This window comes from Trachymyrmex septentrionalis, unplaced genomic scaffold (genome assembly GCF_001594115.1).
Source record: "Trachymyrmex septentrionalis isolate Tsep2-gDNA-1 unplaced genomic scaffold, Tsep1.0 scaffold108, whole genome shotgun sequence".
In the NCBI taxonomy this organism is placed as follows: Eukaryota; Metazoa; Arthropoda; class Insecta; order Hymenoptera; family Formicidae; genus Trachymyrmex; species Trachymyrmex septentrionalis.
In genome coordinates this window covers 500,227-522,937 of record NW_017304207.1, presented here as the reverse complement: position 1 = coordinate 522,937, position 22,711 = coordinate 500,227, and the positions used below count along the sequence as shown (strand labels likewise).

Here is a 22,711-nt window from a genome sequence, read left to right as displayed (position 1 = left end):
TAAATGTATATACATATATGTATATTTATTGGTATTAAATATTATTAAGATAATATTTTTTATCTGTTTATTTATCCAAGTTATTTATTTTTATTTGTTTGATTGTTTTTACACTTTTCACTTACTGTACACTTCGTGTAAAAATAACTATTAGGATGATTAACTTTGAATTTTATCTCATTAATGAGAAAATAAAACGTCAAAATAATTGATAAAAATCAAATATTTCACAAAAATGTCATTTATTTATGAAATATAAGCTACATTTTCATAAGTTCTTAAAGATTTTATGAAATGCATCTCAAATACATTTTAAATTTATATAATACATATATAGAGGAAAAGCCCCTATTATGAGATACCGAGTTTATTTTGGGTAAATGTTAGAAGTCTACGAGCATTAAAAAAATAATATTTAGATTATTTTGAAGGGAATTTAATAAGCTTTGAGGTAATGTTTATATAAAATTTAATTCAAATTCCATTTTTTTTAAATTATAGAAATATAAAAAGTGAGTAAAAATTGCAAAGTCAAAAAGTTGTGTGTCAAAAACTCCTATTATGAGATGCCCCAAGAAATCGATACTAAAACACAAAGTATATCAGTATTGCAATTAAAAAGCTTTAGTTAATGTTTCTAAAATACAAACAGCCAGCGTGCGAAAAATGAGCGATAAATTATACCCAGAACTTGTCTTCAGGTAATTGGAATCAAGCATCGCAGAAATAGGCACTCGACATTCATTCCGGTTGTCCTTTTTATTATTGCACATTAACATTCATACTTTAGTAACAATTTTCACTATGATATAGAAGCATGAATTATTTCATATTAGAAATACCTTGGGTATCTCATATTACGATTTCCATGCCTTACGGTTTTACAATCATCAAATTTAACTTCTGTAATTAAGCAATTCAACATATCTCGTATTTTTCTAATAGTACGACCTTACTCTATCACTACATGAAGAATTTATTGCTAAATATTTATTTATTAAATAATAAAATAAGGTTTAAAGATTTATCTCATTGAAGCTTGAAGACATCCAAATTCTAAAATCTTTTTTTACAATGACTGCAGGCATGAGATAATAATGAATTTTCTACTAAATAGTTTTCAATCCAAGAGCAATAAATTCATTGCTGAATAGATAGCGTTTATTAGTTTAGCAGAAACGCCGTTATCTCATATTAGGCGCCTATCTCATATAATAGACTTTCCTCTATTAAATTATATTTTCACAAAATTAGTTGGCGGGCCGTGGATTGCGCATCACTTCATTTAGCTATTGATGCTTCCGTATACTGAAGCGGTTATTATGTCTTTCTTACAATTAGAAAAGTCTTTTATTTGTAATTGCAGATGAAAACGTTTTCGAAAGATGTGAGGATTAAATCGATATTTCTAAAGAGGCATAAAATAATTAACGCACATAATAAACAGTTTTCTAGTCGGCAACGTGCAACAATTCATGACTAAGTTTCGTAATGCATATATAAGCGATAATGACTTTCCCATCAAGCGGATATTCTGGATTTGCGTAATAATAAGCGTATAGTATATTCTACAGTATTTATAAATTCATTTTTTCATTCGTTCATAATTAATATACGTGTATGTATGAAAAATTAAATCAAGAGCATTGCGTTACATTACTGTAGGTAATTGTGACAAAAACACACAAAGTTGAATTTAAACATTCTGTAAGTTTGTAATTAATTTGAAAAGTTTTTTTTTGAATACTTTTTAAATTATTAATTTTTTACATAAATCTTATATAAATCTTACATAATCTATTGTTGCATAAATCTTATATTTTAAATGTATGTAAATAAATTAGATAATATATGTATAATCTATTTTAATAAAATATGAAAAAAATTGTTAATCTATGTACTTTGTCACAATTATAATACTCTATAATATGGAGATACTTGTGACAGTGTAATTATGATAGAATATAAAGCCAGATTACAAATTGTAATTAGTGTCCTATTAAAGAATGATAAAATAAACATTTTAAACTATCCAAGAGTATAATTAATTTTCTTAAAAATAATGTTATATATTTGTCGAATGCTGTTATATGAAAAAATAATTATCTGTATTTTTTGAAATTGTTATATCTTAGAAATAAAAAAATTATATCGAAATCAACCAAAACATATTATATTTTAAAGCTAAAAGTTGATACTTCGATGTGGCATTAATAAAATTAAGCATAAAAAACTAGCTGACTGCACTACAATGTTTTGAAAACTAACTTAAAATAATTTTTAAGAGCTTTAAATAATTTTTTACCATCGTTTTTTCGCCGCCATTTTTCTCAAAATTGTGATAGCCAGTTTTTGCCAACAGATTCGTGTTTAGCACGCAAAGATATGTCGGAAATGACTATTCACATTTGTATTGCGTAAAATGATATTCCATATATAGTGTAATTATTGAATTCAATAATTAAAGGTTATTATAGCCTTCGTATTTTAGAAAGAAATAAAACAGAATATGTATCCGATTAAAATATAAAGTTTAAATAATGTTTAGATTTAAATTTTTTATGTATCTAGATTATTATTATATTATTTTTATTATCAGAAAATAAGTTTTTTTTCAATGTCATATTTACCTTGAATGATAAATTTACTACAGGATTTGTGATTTTCACTTAACATTCAAAAAAGGGATATTGATTATACAATTTTCCTTGCAAATTATTATTAATTAAACAATAATTTCTAAACATGACAAAAAATTTGATTAACAGTGTTAATTATTATCAAAAAATGAATTTTAAACATAGACATATAAACTTCCATAAATTATTGACAGCTTTGTCTTTAAACAAAAATGTTGTACATTATAATTATTACGAATCTGTATAAATTTATTTTTTATATAATTACTTTTTATATGTTTATTAAAAATAGGCATAATTTGTTTTTCATTCAAATATATTATAATGTTACAGTCACCCACTATCACAATTACCTACAGCGATCCTACAAAGAAAGAAAAATCTGAACGATTTTCTTCTGCATTACTATATTAGCTAGAAAATTTATATCACATAAATATTTTATTCATAACATGTTATCGATAACATTAGCCTATTTAAAAAGGAAACTTCATGAAAATACATTTGTCAATTTTTAATAACTGATAAATTTATTTGCAACTACAATGCTACTGTTGCGACTGTCCTTCACTCTTTTCTTTTTAATTATTTAGTATGAGTATATAATTGTGCCGATTGTGTGATATTACGACGAGAATATTGAAGATAACAGCTGTGAAAGTTAACAAGTACACGAACTGGCACAGTTCTCTTTTTGCAATATATATTTTGTATGGCACACAAGGTGGTCATAATTTCCGAAAACTCGTTATACCGCAGGCTCCACAGCGAAGAAAATGCATTTGCTAGAGAACTACGTTCTTGTTAAACGAATCTTGAATATTTTAATATCTATATATGTTCTCATATTTTCCGATCCGTAATCTTAACTGCAACAAACACAATATTATCTTAATATAACATTTACTGATTTCCATTACTGAAAATATTGATAAATTAATGTATAACAGTTTATATTATAATTATTAATATATTATTTTATAATAATTAAGATAGTCATAAAATATTTAAACGGGACTCCTGTGTGATGCAAGCAAAATAAATATATTATTCTAGCTCGATCTTTGACTAATTTTGCGAAATATAAAATTAACTGAACATTTTTTTTTTTTATTTCGTCTGTTTTTAATAAATCAAATTTTATAATGATTTAAGCTTCTTTAATGTCAATATGTATTACTTTGGTAAATTAAAAGAATTTATTGCGTTGGAATGATAATATTTATATAGCTAATAAACAATGCTATATGACTCGCGTTACTATATTTAAGTATTGATAAAAGTTGGATAAGGAAGCAGCGTCACTGTGTTGTGAAAGAATTGTTTGAGCGAGAGCAAATACTATTATTGCTTAAAGTAATATTTCATCTCAATAGTTTTTATTGATTTTTTCCAATAATATTTTATTTGAAGAAAAACAAAATTTATGAAAGCAAGCGAGAGAAAGTATGGCTTTGAATTTCTAAAATATAATTGTGATATAGGACAGGTATAATAGTTGTTCGCTAAAAGGATTAATTATTTTGCCAGTGATATATATATATATATATATATACATGTATATATACATGTATATAAAATTCTTTAATTAAAGACAGAAAGTCAATGCGTTTGACAGAAAGTAGAAAAACTAATGCAATGAGGAAAACGTGAAATCCGTAGTTGAATCACTGTCCATCAGGAAGGAGGATCGGTATTTCTCTCCTTTTTCCTCTGTCCTTCCTCTTCTCTCTCTCTCTCTCTCTCTCTCTCTCTCTCTCTTCCATTCTCCATCTCCTTTCCTTTCGCGCTCTCTGAGGTGCCAGCCAGTTTCGTGATACGAAGCGGTTTGGATCGATAGAGAGTGAGCTCCTTCGAGCCCTCTCGGCCTGGCGATTCCTGGAGGATTCGGAGAAAGCCGAAATGCTCTCGAAGGAGGCCCCGGCAACCAGACCTCGATTTCCGACCCGGGGACCAATGACCTTTGTTCTTGTCTGGAGGGTTCGAGGACTCGAGTGGACGATGAAAGTCTGAGATCGCAAGTCGAGTCGAGGCAAGGAGACGCCAGCTGTGTGCCGGAAAATCGAAAACGCAGCTGCTCGAGAACGCGCCGCCGCTATTTCGAAGGAGTCGATGAATTTCAAGCCGATAGAATATTGTACACGGCCGCTACACTTGAATCCATACCGAAATAGTTCGAAATAGTGCACGCGCGCGCATAGCCTATACAGGACCGTGACACACAATGAAATATGAGAACGACATATGACCAAGAAAGAATACAATGGTAGGGAGTTACATGGCATCGATTGAAGTAATTTAGATTTTTGTCTTCGTCGAAGACAATTTAATTACGTTTTATTACTCTCGAGATCTAGATTAACGTATCACTGAAATATGAAAGATAAAAACAATTATAAGTTGAACAATTATAAGATATTAACATAGTTACACTTGAAATTACATTTGAACAAAACGCTTAATTCCTACAAATTTACCATGCGGTCTCGCATTCGTCAAGTTAGGTTTCTTTCTCTGTTCAAACACTCTCGTTGCTGTACATTTTGAGTGTATATTTTTGAAGCGAAGTTGAGTGGTTTTCCCCTTGCAAAATGCTCTTTAGTGCCATTTCGTGGAATATTTTACGCAAAGAGCGTTTCGTACTCCACATAAAGCGAAAAATCCTTAAATCTTTCGTTGGTCTGGCTCATCGCATATGGTGCGCCTCGTCTTATCGAATCCAGGCTGCTGCTGCATAAAATGCGTTATCTCCGCCCTTACGGTAAAAATTTAAGTCGCAAACGTTAACACACATTGTCTGTTCAATGAGTTCTTTTTTACGTTTTTTACCGCATACGATAGAATTTTTATCATTATGAGCATATAATGATGAAATATCGTGTAATGCGATTAAATAAAATATCTTCGTAGGTATTGCGTTGAATAGTATACTTTTTTAATTTGTTTTTACACAAGGCTTGTTTCTCATAGCTGAATTCGTGTACACTTTTTTAAAACTTAAAATAGGTATATATATTTGACCATTTGGCTAAAGTGAGGAAAAAAGTTCCAGTGCAATCTAGTGGCAAAAATAAAAAATAAACCTATTGTCACCTCTGTCCATTTGTATCATTCAGAATTTTATACTAGCGTTAATTTTCTTACAAGTTTTAAAGATTTGTTTTTTTGTCAACATATTGGTCACCAATGACCACCAATGCCATTTAAAAAATTAGTGTCCTGTCACCACTGAAATCTAACTGAAGTCGAAACTCTAACGTAGAGAGGAGCGTACACGCATGTAAACTCGTGCCAGCTTTCCTTTGGCTTCGCTTCGCCTCGGTTTTTGCTTTTATCGCTTCCTGGCTCCGTATCTCTCGAGGGAACGGAGAAAGAGAGAACCATACACCATCCCGCCACCGTCATCGTCGTCGTCGCTGCCATCACCGCTACTAGCGCGAGAGCAGCAGTTTAAAGGTAAACGGGTTTCTCTCTGCTCGCGCAGACACACCGTACCGCATCACCAGGAGGCTAGGCCCCGCTCTCAGCTCTCTCGCTGGCCCCGCTGTATATACGATACCCACATACAGTACGCAGCGTGCGCCCGGCACGAATCGCCACGCATATTGAGGCAACGGTGCCTGCCTGCCTGCCTGCCTGCCTGCCTGCCTGCCTGCCCGGTTGTCTGGTTTGCAGTACCCGCTCGATGCATATCGCGCACGCCGCTTCAAAATTTCATGAACCCGATAAAGGGAATTGGAGAATATCGGCGCGCGAGAGTAGTAATAAACGTTACAATGAGAAAGCAAAGAAGGGAAAAGAGTCTCAACTTCAAGCTCCAAACCATGTTGTTATTGTTAGCCGAGTCGATGTTTTCATCGATCGAGCGCTACGAGTTTCTTCTTTACATATTTTTACTTTTTTCGTAACCATTGTTCGGTTAAAAATATCTGTTCGGAAAGTATTGCGAGCTGTGAGTTTAAGGACGTATTGCACCCATTTTTTACAAGTGTGTTAATTAAATTAAGTTGTGTTTATAACGTTCTATTTCATTTTGAACCACATTTTTATTATTTATTTATATTGGTTGTTATTAATCAAAATTATTTTATTTCGAGATTGATCTGCAGAGGTTATTTATTGTTTACACTTACTTAACAACACACTTAGATAATATTATTTATAGTTATCTCCAAAAAACGGATAATTTATTGTTTTTTTTTTTGTAAAAGTAATTTATAGGATACACACAATTTAATTATTTCCTATTTATATTTAGAAAGATCATTATCTTGTGATTTTTTATTTTTAATTATTTTAAATTTACAAAAATAGATATCTAATAGAGAGATAAATATTTATAATAATAAAATCTTCATTTATTATTTATCATTAATTAGTAATTATATAAGCAACAATAATTATGCTATATTACATCTAATACATGTTAATACTTGTTGGCATATCGACAAGCATGATTTTTAATTAAAATGTTCAGTAAAAATCTTGTTGACGTTAAACAAAAGTTGTCAAGTCTTTAATAAATACATATACAATTAATTTCTAACATTCTGAAGGGAGCACACATTCTCCTAAAGAATTTAACAAATATTCACTTTTACATTGGCATCCTATCACGCATTGCTGAAAAAAGAATAATAAAATAATCGTAAAATATCGAAATTTATTAATGTAACATAATATTAATGTACATATATAATTAGGCTAATGTTCTATAGTTAATCGCTTGAAAAGAAGTATAAAACTTTCAATGGAATTAGCGTATTTAGCAAATTAAATAATACATACTAATGTGCAGGCTTGATTAGGCAGCGAGTTACAAGATGGTGGACATGCCAATCCGCAAGTGCTCCACTCTTCATTTCTCTGGCACAGCCTTTGTGCAATAGTCGTGCCTGTGCTTGTACAGTGTTATAAAAATTATAGTCAAGTTCAATTATAATATTAAAGTTATTATGCAATTAAAAAAAGGGAATTAAAATATACAATAATTATTTATGAAAGATCGAGTTAGACGTAGACTGAGAAAACTTAATGAATTCACGTGAAAACTTACTGCAAAGCACTCCAATCATTACAAGCAATACGAAACTAGCGCGAGACATGGTTAATAATTCTTGCACTTTATTTCATCGACTGATACCGGAATACGAAACATGCTGCACTTTTATACCCATCTGTTTATTAGCAGACCTTGTCAGCGGTTTATTTAAAAAAATAATATATATTATCTCTCTCTAACCCTATTGCGTCAGTACAGATGTTCACGTTGTTACGCATACATACACATAAAAACTACGTTGCATTACCATTAATAACATTACTCAGAATTTCAACATACGTAGTTGTAATCATGAGTATGAGAATTTAATTTTTATTGTCATAATTTAATTTAAATTTAAAAAATAATAACAAAAATCTTAAGTTTTTGTATAAGTACTTTTATATAAATATTCAGAATGATTTATGCAAAGTTTCATTGCGAATGCAGAGATTAGTTGTTTCATAAATAAATAATACAAGTAATCTCTGCATTACAATAAAATTTTACACAAATTATATCTTGAATATTTAAAGTACTTACATAAAAAAAATGAGATCTTTTGTCATTATTTTATATATTTCCATAGATTTGTTAGAACACAGAGATGAAAAAATACTATTGAAATAATTTTTGTTCCAAATTTCTAAACCGCTGCACAGTGGATAATGCAAATCTAGCTAAATAAAATTCCAATTTGTAAAAGATAATGAAATTATGTTAAAAATAATTTTTGTAGTCACTAATTTTGAATTTAGGTTTTTTAAACAATTTTATAATTTCGAACTATTTCCAAAATATATGTAGTAGGTACACAAACTTTATAGACACTTTGTATTGTGAATAAGCTTTCTCTGTTTTGTCCAACTTAAACAAATAATAATGTTTTGCTTTTATGAAAAAATAATTTCATAATTTCGATCATTTTTCAGTATTATTTACACACTTAATGAAATCTATCATGATAGAAGATAAAATATTTGCAAAAATTGCAAAAACTAATACATCATTTTTACGATGCTTAAAACATATCCTATAAAGATTCTAATGATGTATATAATTTCTTCGGATGAAAACCGAATGAAGCTTTTTCTATCCAATAATATATGCTAATTACAAAATAAAAGTACTTAGTACTTCTTATTAAATTTCTTCGAACACACACGATACAAGAATTAAAATAAGACATTTAACATTAACTGAAAGAACATAATTTAATTTTAAAAATAAATACAAAAATGCTATAATTTAATGTCTACAATTTAATTGAAATATATATTTTTGTGTAGAGTACAGTATAATCTTTTTATTGTTATTATGAGAAACTATTACTATGAATGTTGTTATGACAGCGCTAAAATATTTTATCAGCCTTATTAAAGGTAATTTATATAAGTATAAATATTTTATTATATGTTATTTGATTTATTTAAAAGTATTGATTTTTAGTTTTGTCCAACTAGATTTGCGTTTTATATCACCGTACGCCGTCAAATTTTTTTGTATTATATTTTTAAATGCGATTTTGAATAATCCATAATTTTTGAAAAATATGTATAATAAATACATCCTTAAGAATATTGTAAATAAACGAATTTGCTCGACAAAATGTACCGACGGATGTTATCGCATGTGAAGATGAAAACACAGGACTATGTTGACTTTTATGTTATAAATGATATATTACGAAAAATGTATTACGAATATTGATAATTCGTTCTTCTTCACAAAGTCCAATAACCCAACTTTCTCCAACAATCTTTATCTTCTTAATAATTTCTTTGTCACATGACAAACGGTCATATTATACATACTCTTTGGAATAGTGACAAGTGCTTCTAGTTAATATTATAATTGGTGAATCTTGTGAACGATATCTCGAAATATTATTTTCGTTTCTGATTTCATTCTCCAACGATTTGAGCAACTTATTTTCACCGCTGAGTTTCTCGCATATACAATTTTCGAATATTTTTTACAGTTTCTTCTTTAGTATTGTAACTTCTTTAGTAATGTAAAGGGGTAATTGCGTTGCAATAATTCCATACTCCGTTTACATTGTATCTTCATCGAGAAATAGTTCTTCGAACACAATCAATAATCCCGACACAACGCAAAGAGAGACGATATTAAAAATATGTAATAGTAGAATAAATGAAAAAATTCGTGGTCTTCTATATATATATATATATATATCTGTGTACATATATATCGCCATTGTTTCGCGATATCTCTCACTCGAGTATCGTATTTTGTTCAAAGATAATTAAATATCGAATTCTTCATCTCTTTTCCTCATCGACTTGCTTTTATCACGTTGTCAATGCCAAACGAACTATAGCATGAAAAGACTTCTTAAAAATACACGACTTATGGTTATCATTGGGCCCGCAGATATTTTTCTCTCGAACATGGGTCCGTATGAAAGCAGAGAGAAGGGCCGAGTCCGGGCCCGAAAGCAACGGGGCCTGGATATTCCGGTTCACTTAATCGTTTCCTCGGACCTGCCGAGAATCATGGGGCAGGCGATGCCATGGTGGTTCTCGAACCCAAAAAGGCCCACAAAAGCGACGGCGAACTGAGAAAGGATCCTGAGAGGGATCTTCATCTCGTCAAATAACGTAAACAGAACATCATATATAATATTCGTTTAAATTATCCTTCAAGGAATGATATTGTTTTAGCCAAGCGTATCTATATATGTTGTTCTTCTATCGTTCCATCGAATTTAGATGACAAATTTTCGAGTTGTAAATGATGAAAATAAATAGCAGTATACTACATGGCTCAGTGGTCGAATTGGAGAAGACGTCTCGAATAGAGAGGATAAAGAATCAAGTATTCAAACCTGGAATAATATTGTCTACAATAAACTCTTTGCAGGGTCTCAAGATGCTTATTAGCATCATTATTATAAAAATTGGCAATCAATTTAATGTGTGATATTATTGTTTTAATTTTAATCGAAGACTGTTTTCAAGACCGGTGCGCAGTTTGATGAACTGGAAATGTATTTAAAATTTTACATGGAAATACTATTAATTAAGATTTATCTTCATCTTATATTTAGCGCTTTTTTATTTATTTAAAATAAACTACTTTTCGATGTGTTTGAATTTAATGGGAATATATAATATATACCATGGTATATAATGAAATCTGATTCTTTTGTGGAATATAAAAATTAAATTATATATATATATATATATATAATATACTGTATATAATATATTGAATTATATCACACATGTATAATATACACAAAATATACATGTTTATGTCATAATGCTATTTACGATTTTTTAATTATTTACTATAATTTACAAGAAGATAAAATTAACATGATTTTAATTAACAATAAGAAGTAATAATTTTTTGAAACATTTTTTCTTAAAAACTTAAAATTTAATTAGTTTTTTTTAAATTAGAAATACATTTTTTTTATACGATTATACGATTTCTTTACTTTTCTTCATGTGAAAGTATTAACAAAGGATTAAACATTAAGAAAGTATTTTAAAAAAATTTACAAAATATTTAACTTTAGTCTAAAAAATTTTGACATGAAATATGAAATCTATTGTAAAATGTTTACTTTTCATTTACCTTATCATATTATTTTTAAATTACATAGTAAGGCAAAATAAGTTGATGTCTTAAACGGTCTAGCTGGATATTAAATGCTTGTATCATTCTGTGTGAATTTATATACTATATATTGTACATAGTTCTTTAAAACGCGCGCTGAAATGATTTTTCGATCTTGAAACGCTTTAAGATCCAGCTAGACCATTTAAGGCATTAATTTTTATAGTTTGTATTATTACATGTATGGTCCTATAATATATTATAAAATAATTTGAGTTAAGAAAATATATAGAGAAAGAATTCTATTTTTAGTCAAAGTGAATCTGGTTAATAATATTTATATGTAGATTTACAAATAAATATGTTTTACTTCTATAAATTGTGCGCCGGTTTATTGTAGGACTTAAAATACAATAATAAACTGAAACTGAAAATAACATCACAAATTATATTAATAATCAATTTAACCCTCAGTACCCACAAAGGGTTAACGTAATTCCCCCCCCTCCCCCGATTTTTATAGTTCAGACGTTTTTTTCCGATCCCTTTTCACTTATTGCAAAATATCTTTGTGCTATGACATTTTAAACTTTCTAACTAAGAAAATTTTTTTTCAGTCTTCAAACGATAGATTAAAAAAAAATTAATTAAAATCGATGCATTACAATCTGAGATAAATTTTTTGTATTATTTGTGTGGACATTAAAATGAGACACCCTGTATATTTATCGTATGTACAAGTGTTTAGAACTGATATAAACGGAATGATTCTACTGAAAGAATAAATTAAAAATAAAGTTCTTTTATACCAGGTTTTTTGTTCTTTCACGATTATTCAAAAGTATTTTTGAATAATCATCGGACACGCGTGCATTTAACACGTATTTGTGCTTATAAACATTACAAATATATCAAAACATTACAAATATTAAAAGAAAAATTTTAGGAATATACATATAATAAGATAAGATATATTTACTTTTTAAGAATTTTATTTTATTATTTTAAAAATATATATTGTTGGAAATGCATACTTATGTATCTAATGAATATTATAGCGCGTATACATACATACTTATTACTTATAGTATATTTATTCCAATTTATTTAAATATTTTCGACATTAGTAATTTTCCTTATAAATATGATTATAGTATAGTTATTATTACATTATATATATTTTAAGAAATATTAACATTTAATGACATTTGGAAAATAAAAATATTTTTTAAACACGTGCTTGTATAACAGACGCTTACATCATTTGAGAAATAATTAAATAATAATTATATTAATATAATTATTATAAGACAACAAGAAGACATGTGGAGAATATGATATTACATAATTTATTTCTGAAGAATATTAACAAATTTAAAAGATTTTGCCGTGATCAGATATTATGGATTATAGAGAGAGATTTATTTTGATTATCTGCGTAGTGTTGATAAACCTGTTTTTAATTTTATCATTTAATTATCATGGATATCTCTCGAATATTGTACAAGAAAATGCAATTGTTGCCAAATCTTTATTTAAATATTATATTATTACAGTATATTCTCGCAATTTTTATATGTACGAAAGAATTGTGAAATTGCTATAATATTCCGTACACTGTACACTATAAAATGTTACTATGCGAGAGAAATTATGTGCATATATTATGCAATTTAATGAAACATATGTGTGCTGCACTATAATAAGACATTACAAAAATAGGCGAATAGGTGAAATAGGTCATTGTGCGGTTATATATCGACGATTCTCATTATTTATTCAAACCTGAACTGCTATGACACACTGATTTTTCGGGCGACGAAATCGACCGCAATATATGCTGAGGATTAATGTGGAAAACGATGGCGGCTCGACAATAAGTTGTACGTATTATCAAAACGTAAGATGCAGCAACCGCTGTCAATTACAATTCTTAAATTACCGGACTTTAATACACTTTACGTCATTTTATTTTGTATTCACGTACTTGAAATATTTACTCCGTACTTGCGGAAATTATGAGAATCAATTATGCATATGGTATTTGCATCGAATGTATTTCCAGCTAGGCAAGCTCGTTTGTCTTCCATTTTTTTCGATGCCGTAGCTCTTCTCACTCGCACCGTTACGTTAATCCTAAAATGCATCCTTGTGTATGTGTGTGTATATATGTTTTTTTCCACTACACATAATTGTCTCTATCGCTGCACGGAGCTGTTTATTCCTCTCGCTTACGTAGATTATAGTTAATGTTTATATAGTTCAAGTAACGATAAATGTAGCTTGCATCTTTGCGAATGATGGAAACCTTTCTCTTCCATTTGTTTTCCCCTGCGCTTCGATCTATCGGCTCCTGTATGCATTATTTGTAAGTATCTCTCTCTTGTTGCATTAATGACTGATTGTACCTCGATTCATTATGTAAATGCGATCGATAAGATGGCAGCGTATGTGTACGATTTTTCCTTCTCTTACTGCCTCTGCCTAGAACTTGGACGTTCTGATATGCGCCCTGCGTGTCGGCCAGCTGTTGAAAAGGAGCGCTTATTTGAATGTTCGTTAATTCACAGAATTCTCTATAATTGGTTTCTCTCTGTAATTGTCGATATTGCTTTACGTTTTACAAAGGAAACCCTTGAGAACATGAAGTCGTGTCGAAACATGCGAGGGAGACTGTAATACGGGAAGCCTTTCACATCATTGTTTTAACAGCCGCTGATACTTTATGGTCATTGTAGTAATTTATAATGATGAAAAAGGCATCTATGTTCCATTTTAGTCTTGATTCTTAACTCGATTCTTAATTCGATCTTCAGTTTTAAGAATTCACTGTCGTTTAATTCATTGGCGAATAGTTTTAAAATATTGTGAATATTCAGGAAAGTTAAAATTGCAGATAATGACAAATTAAATATTTTTATGGCATTTTAGGAATAGCAGATAATTAAGTATTTATGATAAAATTCACTTATAATTTGTGATCTCATAAAAAAACAACTTTTACTGCTTCTGACCGCTAACCTTAATTCTTTTATTCGATTCCATTGATTAAACGCGTTACTTATTCGGAGTATATAATACTAGTGAAAAATCATATTTTATTTACAGCATCTGATCGTGAGTAATGGCGATAAATTATCTATATTATATGAGTATACTGAAAATAAAATTAATAGACAATCAATTCTTTTCGAGATATCCAAAATATTAAATAACAAGTCCTGCATTATTTAAAGTAACAATATCGTTTAAAAATTGCCTCACGAAAAGTCGTGCTCTACATGCTGTTCGGATTTCATGAATTTTCAGGTTTTCTTTCCTGCGCGGCCCACAAAATACCGATATTATCTGCAAAGAACATTGCTGTCTGTTCGTCTTTGGAAAAAAAAAAAAAAAAAAAAAATCGTGTTATTATATAAAGTAGTTCGTTAATCGAAAAAGAATCTGCGCGCGACATTTCCGGAAATTAGCATCATAAATATTCGCGTTACGTGACTTTGCTAACGTCTCGTTCGGCTTGTTGAATGTAATTTACATGTAGTCGCTCCTTTTCATAAGTGCTTTATATTACGATACCCCAGCGTTGGTAAAAATATGTGATCTCATAACAGCGAGCGAAGTATTATTTCTATAAAATATCTACCGGAATGATATCTGTTCACATGTGATACTTTATTGCTTATAATAGGAACTATTTACACTTTTACGTACAATATCGTTATATAATTTTAATAATCGCGTACAAAACAATTTTCCATCAATATTTTATGCATTATAATATTAAGGGCAATACCAACTTTCATTTAAAATGATTGATCTTTATATTTAAAACGAACATACGAGTATAATGAATTTCCATGAGACTATTTAAACTTTTGAGAAATGCACATCGGACCAATTTTGCATTTATAATAGATAGATAATATAGTTACCAGGAAATGTATCGCATATGAGACATACATATTTTAACAACACTGGCCGCGACGCGGAGCGAGCTAAGGACGAACAAGGAAAAATTAAGAATTTAGCAGAGATGATTAAAGTAATATGTATTTAGCGCGATGAAAAGGTAATTCGTAAATTACGGGCATAGCATGTATAAACGACACGAGGAAGGCATTCAAATTTTGTTAGTCGGTTGTATGTACATACAAGTCATTTTTGATCGATATTCAAAATATTTGAAATCGTCTTGTTTTTAAATGAATGAAGCGTATTTCTTCTCGATAACGCTTTCAGATAAGCGCAACTTATCACAAGATGTTTTTCTCTGCACATATATAATATTTCTCTCTTATAGCTCGGCTGATTATTTGACATGGATATTTAAAAAGTTATCACGGTGCTTATAGAATGATTTAATTCTTGTTGAAGTCGAAGATAAAACACAAGGAGAGATCCATGGTGGAAGAAAGCATGGTGGAAGAACCACCATGGAATAAATTTCTTCTACCGTGAGGAGATCTCTGTCAGGAATTAATCTCTGATGGAATTATAAACGGCTCTGTTCAGGAAATAAACACGATCGAATGAGTTTCCATGGTGAAAAATATCAAAGTATCGCGGGGAGCAATATCGGGGACAATACAATAGCTCGGACGTTCCCTTGACGTGCTCGTTTCACGTTTCGAAATGTCAAATCGCGGGGTGGGTTTAGAGAGACAGAGAGAGAAAAGAGAAAGAGAGATCTGTCACATCCGTTCAGGATCTTCTCCAACCAGGTAACATTTAAATACCCTCGCCAGGTTCTTCTCGGTGCACATCGATCGGTTCAGCCAGTGATCTTGTGAAAGAGGCGAGAAGACCAGCCGGCTTGGCTGCGCCCAACGTCACGCGCGCACACCGAGAAGCAACCTCCTTGTGTCAAGCGTAAGGACGACGAGGACGAGTACGAGGACGAAGACAAGGACGAGGACGAGGACGAAGACGACAACGACGGCATCGGCAACGGTGAGGAGGAGGAGAAGGAGAAAGAGAAGGGGAAAGGGAATACCGACGGACGACGAAAGAGCAAAGTGACAAAAAGGATAGGGTGAGGACAAAGGGAGAGAAAGAGAGAGAAAGGAAGGCATAGACGTGCGAGAGAAAAGGACAGACAGAGAATGAATGGCCCCGGGAGTCATCAGCACCGTGGCTTGGGTATGCAGGGACGTTACAGAGCTGTGGCCAATGGCGCCCCGTCGGGACCGCACGTGCGCACCCCTACGTCGTCTCATCCCCGAAACGGCGGATGGCATCCCCATGGTCTGCATCAGCAGCATCAACCTCAACAGCAGCAGCAGCAGCAGCAGCAGCAGCAGCAGCAGCAGCAATTCGCCGCCGGCAGCAAGGAATACCCGTACCGGCAGTGCCCGCCACGATATCACAATGGGTATATTAACGAACTCGTGCAATTGCGGCCGCAGCGTTGTCGTGAATTTTTCCAACGCGCACGTTCCAAGTACATGATTCGGGAAGATAGGGACTCGGGCAATAGTACTGTGACAAGAATGTTTCTGTAGAGTTCTGTCGGTAAATCTAATTTTTTTTCTCGCGGAGATGCTTCTGTCGTGATAAAACGTTTAATAACGATGGGAATAGTATTTCTTTCGACATGTCTTTTTTAAATCTTGCGTATGTGTCCAATAGTTCTTTTTTTATTTTGATAAGATTCGTTATTCTCACTAAAAAAGGAATGATAACATTTATTACTAAAAGAGAGAGAGATAGAAAATTTTACTTCTCTATATTAGTATTATTAAATACTTTACAAGAATTGTGCTTTGGAGTAACTATTAACAACTTAAGATTAATCCTTAAATATTTACGTATTATATAATGCAATGTTGCTCTTACTCAAAGGAATTCAACGCATTTACCGTTGAATTCCAAAAAGTTGTGAAAAAATTTAATGATAAAAACTGTGTCACATTCCTCTTACTTCCTCTTATAATTATTACTTTTTTCATAAAGTTATAGTCGATGAATGAAAAATCGTTAAAATCAAATTAACTCGAAATCTGACAAGTGTTATTTAATTTCAATGTGCAAAGAAAAAAAGAAGTTTGGATATATAATGTAGAGAAATAGTGGAAAACTAAGAAAGTTGTATGAAATAATTTTTTTGCTCTTTTTTTATAAATGTGTATTATTTTTATAAATGTGTGTTATTATTTTTTATGGATTTACGTTACGATTATCGTCAGAAATATCCACATTCGCTCGACTGAGTGCCTTCCACGCGATTTAGGATGAATATATGCGTGTGTTCCATGATAAGATTGTTTCGCGATGACGGAGAATTTTTACGCACGGCAACTCTCATTAGAAAATTGTGTATGAGGTACCCGAAGCTTGAATTAGATTACTATTATATATTGATTCTTAAATCGTTTCAAATGAAAAATCTAACAGAATAGTGGATGGACATTTTAATGGAAATTTATTTTGCTCTGCAAAAATTTACTTTTAAAAATATAATTAATTTATTACGAAAACGTTTGTAAATTCAATCAATATATTGATACATATACTTTATGTATACTTTTGTTCATTTAATTAGCATAGTGTCACAGATAATTACTTTTTTATTACACTTATGAATAATGTCGGTATTAATAGTTTTTAAAAATTTATTTAACACAGATTTTCGCAAAACTTCTTTAGAAAACTTCATCTTTAAGAAGTTGAATAAAAGTTTCATTAACTTGACATTAAATGATAAAAGAGGATTTTTTTAATTTTATAATTTATATATATTATACTTTTTAAGTTTATTTCATAAAGGTAAATTACGAATCGCTAGTACCAAAAAGCATCTTTTGTATACTCTTTAATATCTTTAATAGGAAAGTTATTACGTTACGTAGACGGAAGAATTCTGAGGCGGTGAAGAATACGATGAATTTGGGACGCCCTGTACAATTTTCACGAACTTTCTACCAGATATAGAAAGTCCGGAGTAAATAGAATTCTGTTTGTTCAATGCGCCTGGAAAACGCTCTCGATCTCTATCAGATTGCTCAAAAGCCGACACGCGTTTCATTACGGGACGGATTGAGCTTTTTTTTCCTTTTTCCTCCCGGCAAAAATTCTCGTGCCATGTTTCCATTATTCATCGTGCATTTGTACATTTATGTATTAAACATCACGAACTTAATACATGGCTTAACCAAAGTGTCGTACGAAATATATATATATATATATGTAGCTATTGTTACATATAGCTATAATATATGTATAACATATTATATATTAATATACATATTAATATATTATATATTAATATATTAATATACATAGGCAGTTTGAAAAGTTGGGTAAATTACTGCGAGATGACGTCACTGCTAATAGATAACTATAATCATTTTTAACATTAATCAGATGTAACGCGTAGTTAAAGTCGAAGATACAATTGAAAGCACAGGCAATAGAAATAACAAATTTTAATCATGTACTCTAGTATATACAGTTTCTGATTAGGTTGAAATTTGTTACTGTCGCTATTATTTATATTTTTCAATCTTATGCATTAGGTTTAACGTTTGAATCAAATTATTTTTGCAATGGTTGTATAATAATGAAAAAAAGTGTTGTCATACAACAGTGTCATTTGAAGAAGTTAACGTGCAAATAAAAGCCGAGTTGGATGAAATTCATGGGTACCAAGTATGTAACCCTCAAAGGAAACAATTTTCAACTATTGTATGTTGAAAAGTAAAATTAATTTAAAAAATGCGTTTCACTTGTTTTTTTATCAAACTTTTCAACTATCCATGTAGTATATAATATTATAATATATTAATAATAATAAATAACATATTAATATATTATATACACATATGTACATATATATGTATACATATGTGAGCCGATTGCAGATTGCAACACTTTTTCAATGGATTTCGGAAGGCAGCTTGCTCTCCGAGTGATTGGTTCTTACTTATCTAACCGCTCTACGAGTAAGGCTGAGTTTCGAAATTTATCGAAAAAAAAAGTGTTGCAACTTTTCTGTAACTGGCTGTACATATGTCTGGTAAGCACCCACTCGCACAAAAAATTAAGATGACATCTATGTCAGAATTAAGTACTTTTTATACTGATTGTGTGCTCCAATACCAATTTTTGTACTCGAACAATTTAGCAGAAAATCGCGATTGAATGTGGGGGTGCTAGTAACATTAAGTGAATACCTCCTTTATTAAATTACATACAAAATAAAAAAAATCAATACAGCAAAATTGTGTGCTCTTTATGTGCTTTCAAAATAACAAATCAAAATTAATGTAATCGTGACGGTTTAAAAGATATATGCTAATAAAGTTTGATACATATAACATTGGTACAAGAGTAAAGTACCAGTTACAATACAGATAGCGAATTGTTTGTAGGCTCAAATTGTTCCCCCACTTTTGCGCTTTCAAAATATGCACGATTTTGGTGCTCATCCCTTTTAACTCTCGAAGTGACCATCCTGAAAAATTTCGCTGACTTTTGGAGCACTTTTTCAAAATTTCAGCATTTCAGAAAAATTTAAATTTAATTTTAGCGATTTATAGCTGAAAAATTTATTTTTAGCAAAAATTTCAGAAAAATTTCACAGAATTTTCAACAAAATTTCAGGAAAGTTTCAGAGTAATTTCAGTTTCAGCGATTTTTTAGTATGTTAGTTAAAAAATTCATTTTCAGTGAAATTTCAACAAATTTTCAGCAATTTCATTAAAATATTCCAAAACATGAAATTTCAGCGAAATGTTTTCACCAAGGCATCCATCGCCTCCCCACTAGAGTCAAGTGCCAGTTAAAATGGAGATAGCGAATTAGTTGCAGACTTAAAATATTCTTCTGTTTATGTGTTCTCGACATATGCACAACGAGATTTTGGTGTTCATCCCCTTTGACCGGAAAATCACCCCTAAAATGACCACCCATCGCCTCCCTGCAAGAATAAAGTGCCAGTTAAAATGCAGATACTGAATTGGTTGTGGGCTCAAATTGTTCCTCCATTCATGTGCTTTCAAAATATGCACAACGAAATTTTGATACTCATCCTCTTTGAACGGAAAGTCATCTCCGAAGTGACCACTCATTGTTTCCTAACAAAAGTAAAATGCCAGTTATAAAATGGAGATAATGAATTGATTGCAGACTTAAAATATTCTTCTATTATTCTTCGGAGGTGATTATTCGGTTTTGAAAGCACATAAATAGAGGAATATTTTAAACCTGCAACTAATTCGCTATCGGTATTGTAATTAATACTTTACTCTTATATCGATGTTATATGGATAAAACTTTATTGGCATATATCTTTTAAACTATTACGCGCGCGCGGTTTTGATTTGTTATTTTAAAAGCACATATAATTTTGCTGTACTAATTTTTTTTATTTTGTATGTAATTTAATGAAGGAGATGCTAACTGAAGAACTGGTTAAGCGCCCCCACATTCAATCGCGATTTTCTGCTAAACTATTCGAACACAAAAATTGGCATTAGAGCACATAATTAGCACATAAAAAGCACTTAATTTTGGCCAATATATAATAGGTGCCATCTTGATTTTTTTGGTGAAAGGGGGTGCTAGCTTAACAAATATTCCGTACATATATGTATATATGTAAATGTACATTAATAAATAAATATATATTCTGTTAAGGAAAAAAAATTTTTTTTGAAATTGGCCTCTGCTCAATAGCTTCCATTTCATGTTAAAAAACATTTCTAAATTTTTATCAAAAAATATTAAGATTTAGAGGTCGTTAGTGAACAATTTTTAAATCAAATTTTCGATTTTCCTTGATACATCTGATGTGAAAATGGTTTAATCCAGGTTTTAAATATAATACTATATATTTTTTTTTTTTGAACATGATGCAATAATTTATTTAGTCCTACTATATACCTTAAGAAATACAGCTTAATTAATGTGGAAAAATGATCAAATTTTAAGTTCAAAGTAAATTTTAGCAACGTTCAAATCATAGATCCGTATCTTCCCTCAATTCGTTCACTCAGAACAAGATCAAGTTGGAATTTTTCCAGGATCTCCTACAGGACCTTAGTTGCATTTTACTGGACATTTTTAGGATAGAAAAAATTCTTTTACAAGCTTTAAAGTATATCGCTTTGTGATCTTGACATCCTCGAATTAAATGCTTCAATTTGACAATAAAAATTCTTTATTAAGAGAGATAATAAAATGAATACATAATACCAATGAAAATATGATTTAATTAGTTGTAATAAACTACACATAAGAACAAAAATGAACCATATGGAACCATAATTGATGATCCAGATAAACTATCGAAAATTTTTATAATAATAAAATATAAGTAAAATTCCAAAGAATACATTTACTAAATTGTAAATTGAGTTTAAGATTTATTACGTAAATGTGTTCTTTGGAATTTTATGTGTATTATCAAAATTTTTGATAATTTATTATGGACTATGGATCATCAATTATATGGTATATATTCATTGAAATTCCATTTCTATTTTTGTTCTTATTATATGGTTTATTACAATTAATTAAATCATATTTTCGTTTATATTATATACTCATTTTATTATTTTAGTACAAAATTTTTATTGTCAACTTGAGGCATTTAATTCGAGGATGTCAAGATCACAAAGCGATATATTTTAGAGTTTATAAAAGAATTTTTTCTATTCTTAAAATGATGTACGTTGAACTAAAATGATATTATAGTTCAGTTAAATGCAAGCGTCATAGGAGATTCCGAAAAAATTTGAATTGGATCTTGTTCTGGGTGAACAAACTTACTATTTGAAGAAGGTAATGACTCATTTGAATGTATGAAATCTTGCTAAAATCGACCTTGAACTAGAAATTTCAACACTTTTTCACATTAATCGGGCTATATTTCTTAAGGCGTACATCGTGAAGCTAAATAAATAAATTATTGCATTGTATTTAGTGACTAAAAAAATATACAGTATCATATTTAAAAATCGTTCACTAGCGACCTTTAAATTTTAATATTTTTAAATAAAAATTTAGAAGTGTTCTTTTGGCATAAAATAGGAGCGTTTGAGTTGAAAGGCCGATTAAAACATTTTTTCCTTGACAGTCTAATATATACATACATATAATATATAGGGTGTTTGGAAAATAATGATGAATCTTTCGCATAAGGGCAGAATGGACTAAACTGAGAAGAAAAGTCCTCTACCATTTTACAATTTTCGCAATAGTTAACAAGATATTTATTGAACAAAATTGCTGAAAATTGGTCTTCAATAATTTTTTACTCAAATACTATCAACTTTACAGAAAAACTGCAAAAGACGAAAATTGTTTATTTTCTTTTCATAGAATTCTACAAATTTTTTTAGAATTTTTTATCAATTTTTCAGTATTGCATTTTATCATTTTTATCAATATGAGAAAATACGGTATTAAAAAATTCTGAAAAAATTCTAAAAAAATTTTTAGA

The 22,711-nt window shown here is 30.3% G+C and overlaps 2 protein-coding genes across 8 annotated transcripts in view; one reads left to right on the top strand and one right to left on the bottom strand.

Annotated features, from left to right (window-relative positions):
• Positions 1-22,711, top strand: part of LOC108747794 (RING finger protein 44) — an 88,589-nt gene that overhangs the window by 50,676 nt on the left and 15,202 nt on the right. For 4 of the 7 annotated variants that reach the window (XM_018485605.1, XM_018485613.1, XM_018485586.1 and 1 more), the window contains exon 2: positions 16,014-16,639. The exons of 1 other annotated variant lie outside the window; for it this stretch is intronic. In XM_018485605.1, the coding sequence (XP_018341107.1) occupies positions 16,371-16,639 (269 nt within the window). In that variant the 5' untranslated portion in view covers positions 16,014-16,370. Of the gene's footprint in view, positions 1-15,750; positions 16,640-22,711 lie in introns of those variants that run through there. 2 more of the 7 variants (XM_018485622.1, XM_018485577.1) reach the window with 1 other exon arrangement.
• Positions 7,010-7,774, bottom strand: LOC108747819 (chymotrypsin inhibitor-like). The gene is made up of 3 exons (XM_018485646.1): positions 7,696-7,774; positions 7,428-7,534; positions 7,010-7,262 (listed from the first exon to the last, which is right to left on the bottom strand). The coding sequence occupies exons 1-3, from the start codon at positions 7,742-7,744 to the stop codon at positions 7,182-7,184; spliced, it is 237 nt and encodes a 78-aa protein (XP_018341148.1). The 5' UTR covers positions 7,745-7,774; the 3' UTR covers positions 7,010-7,181.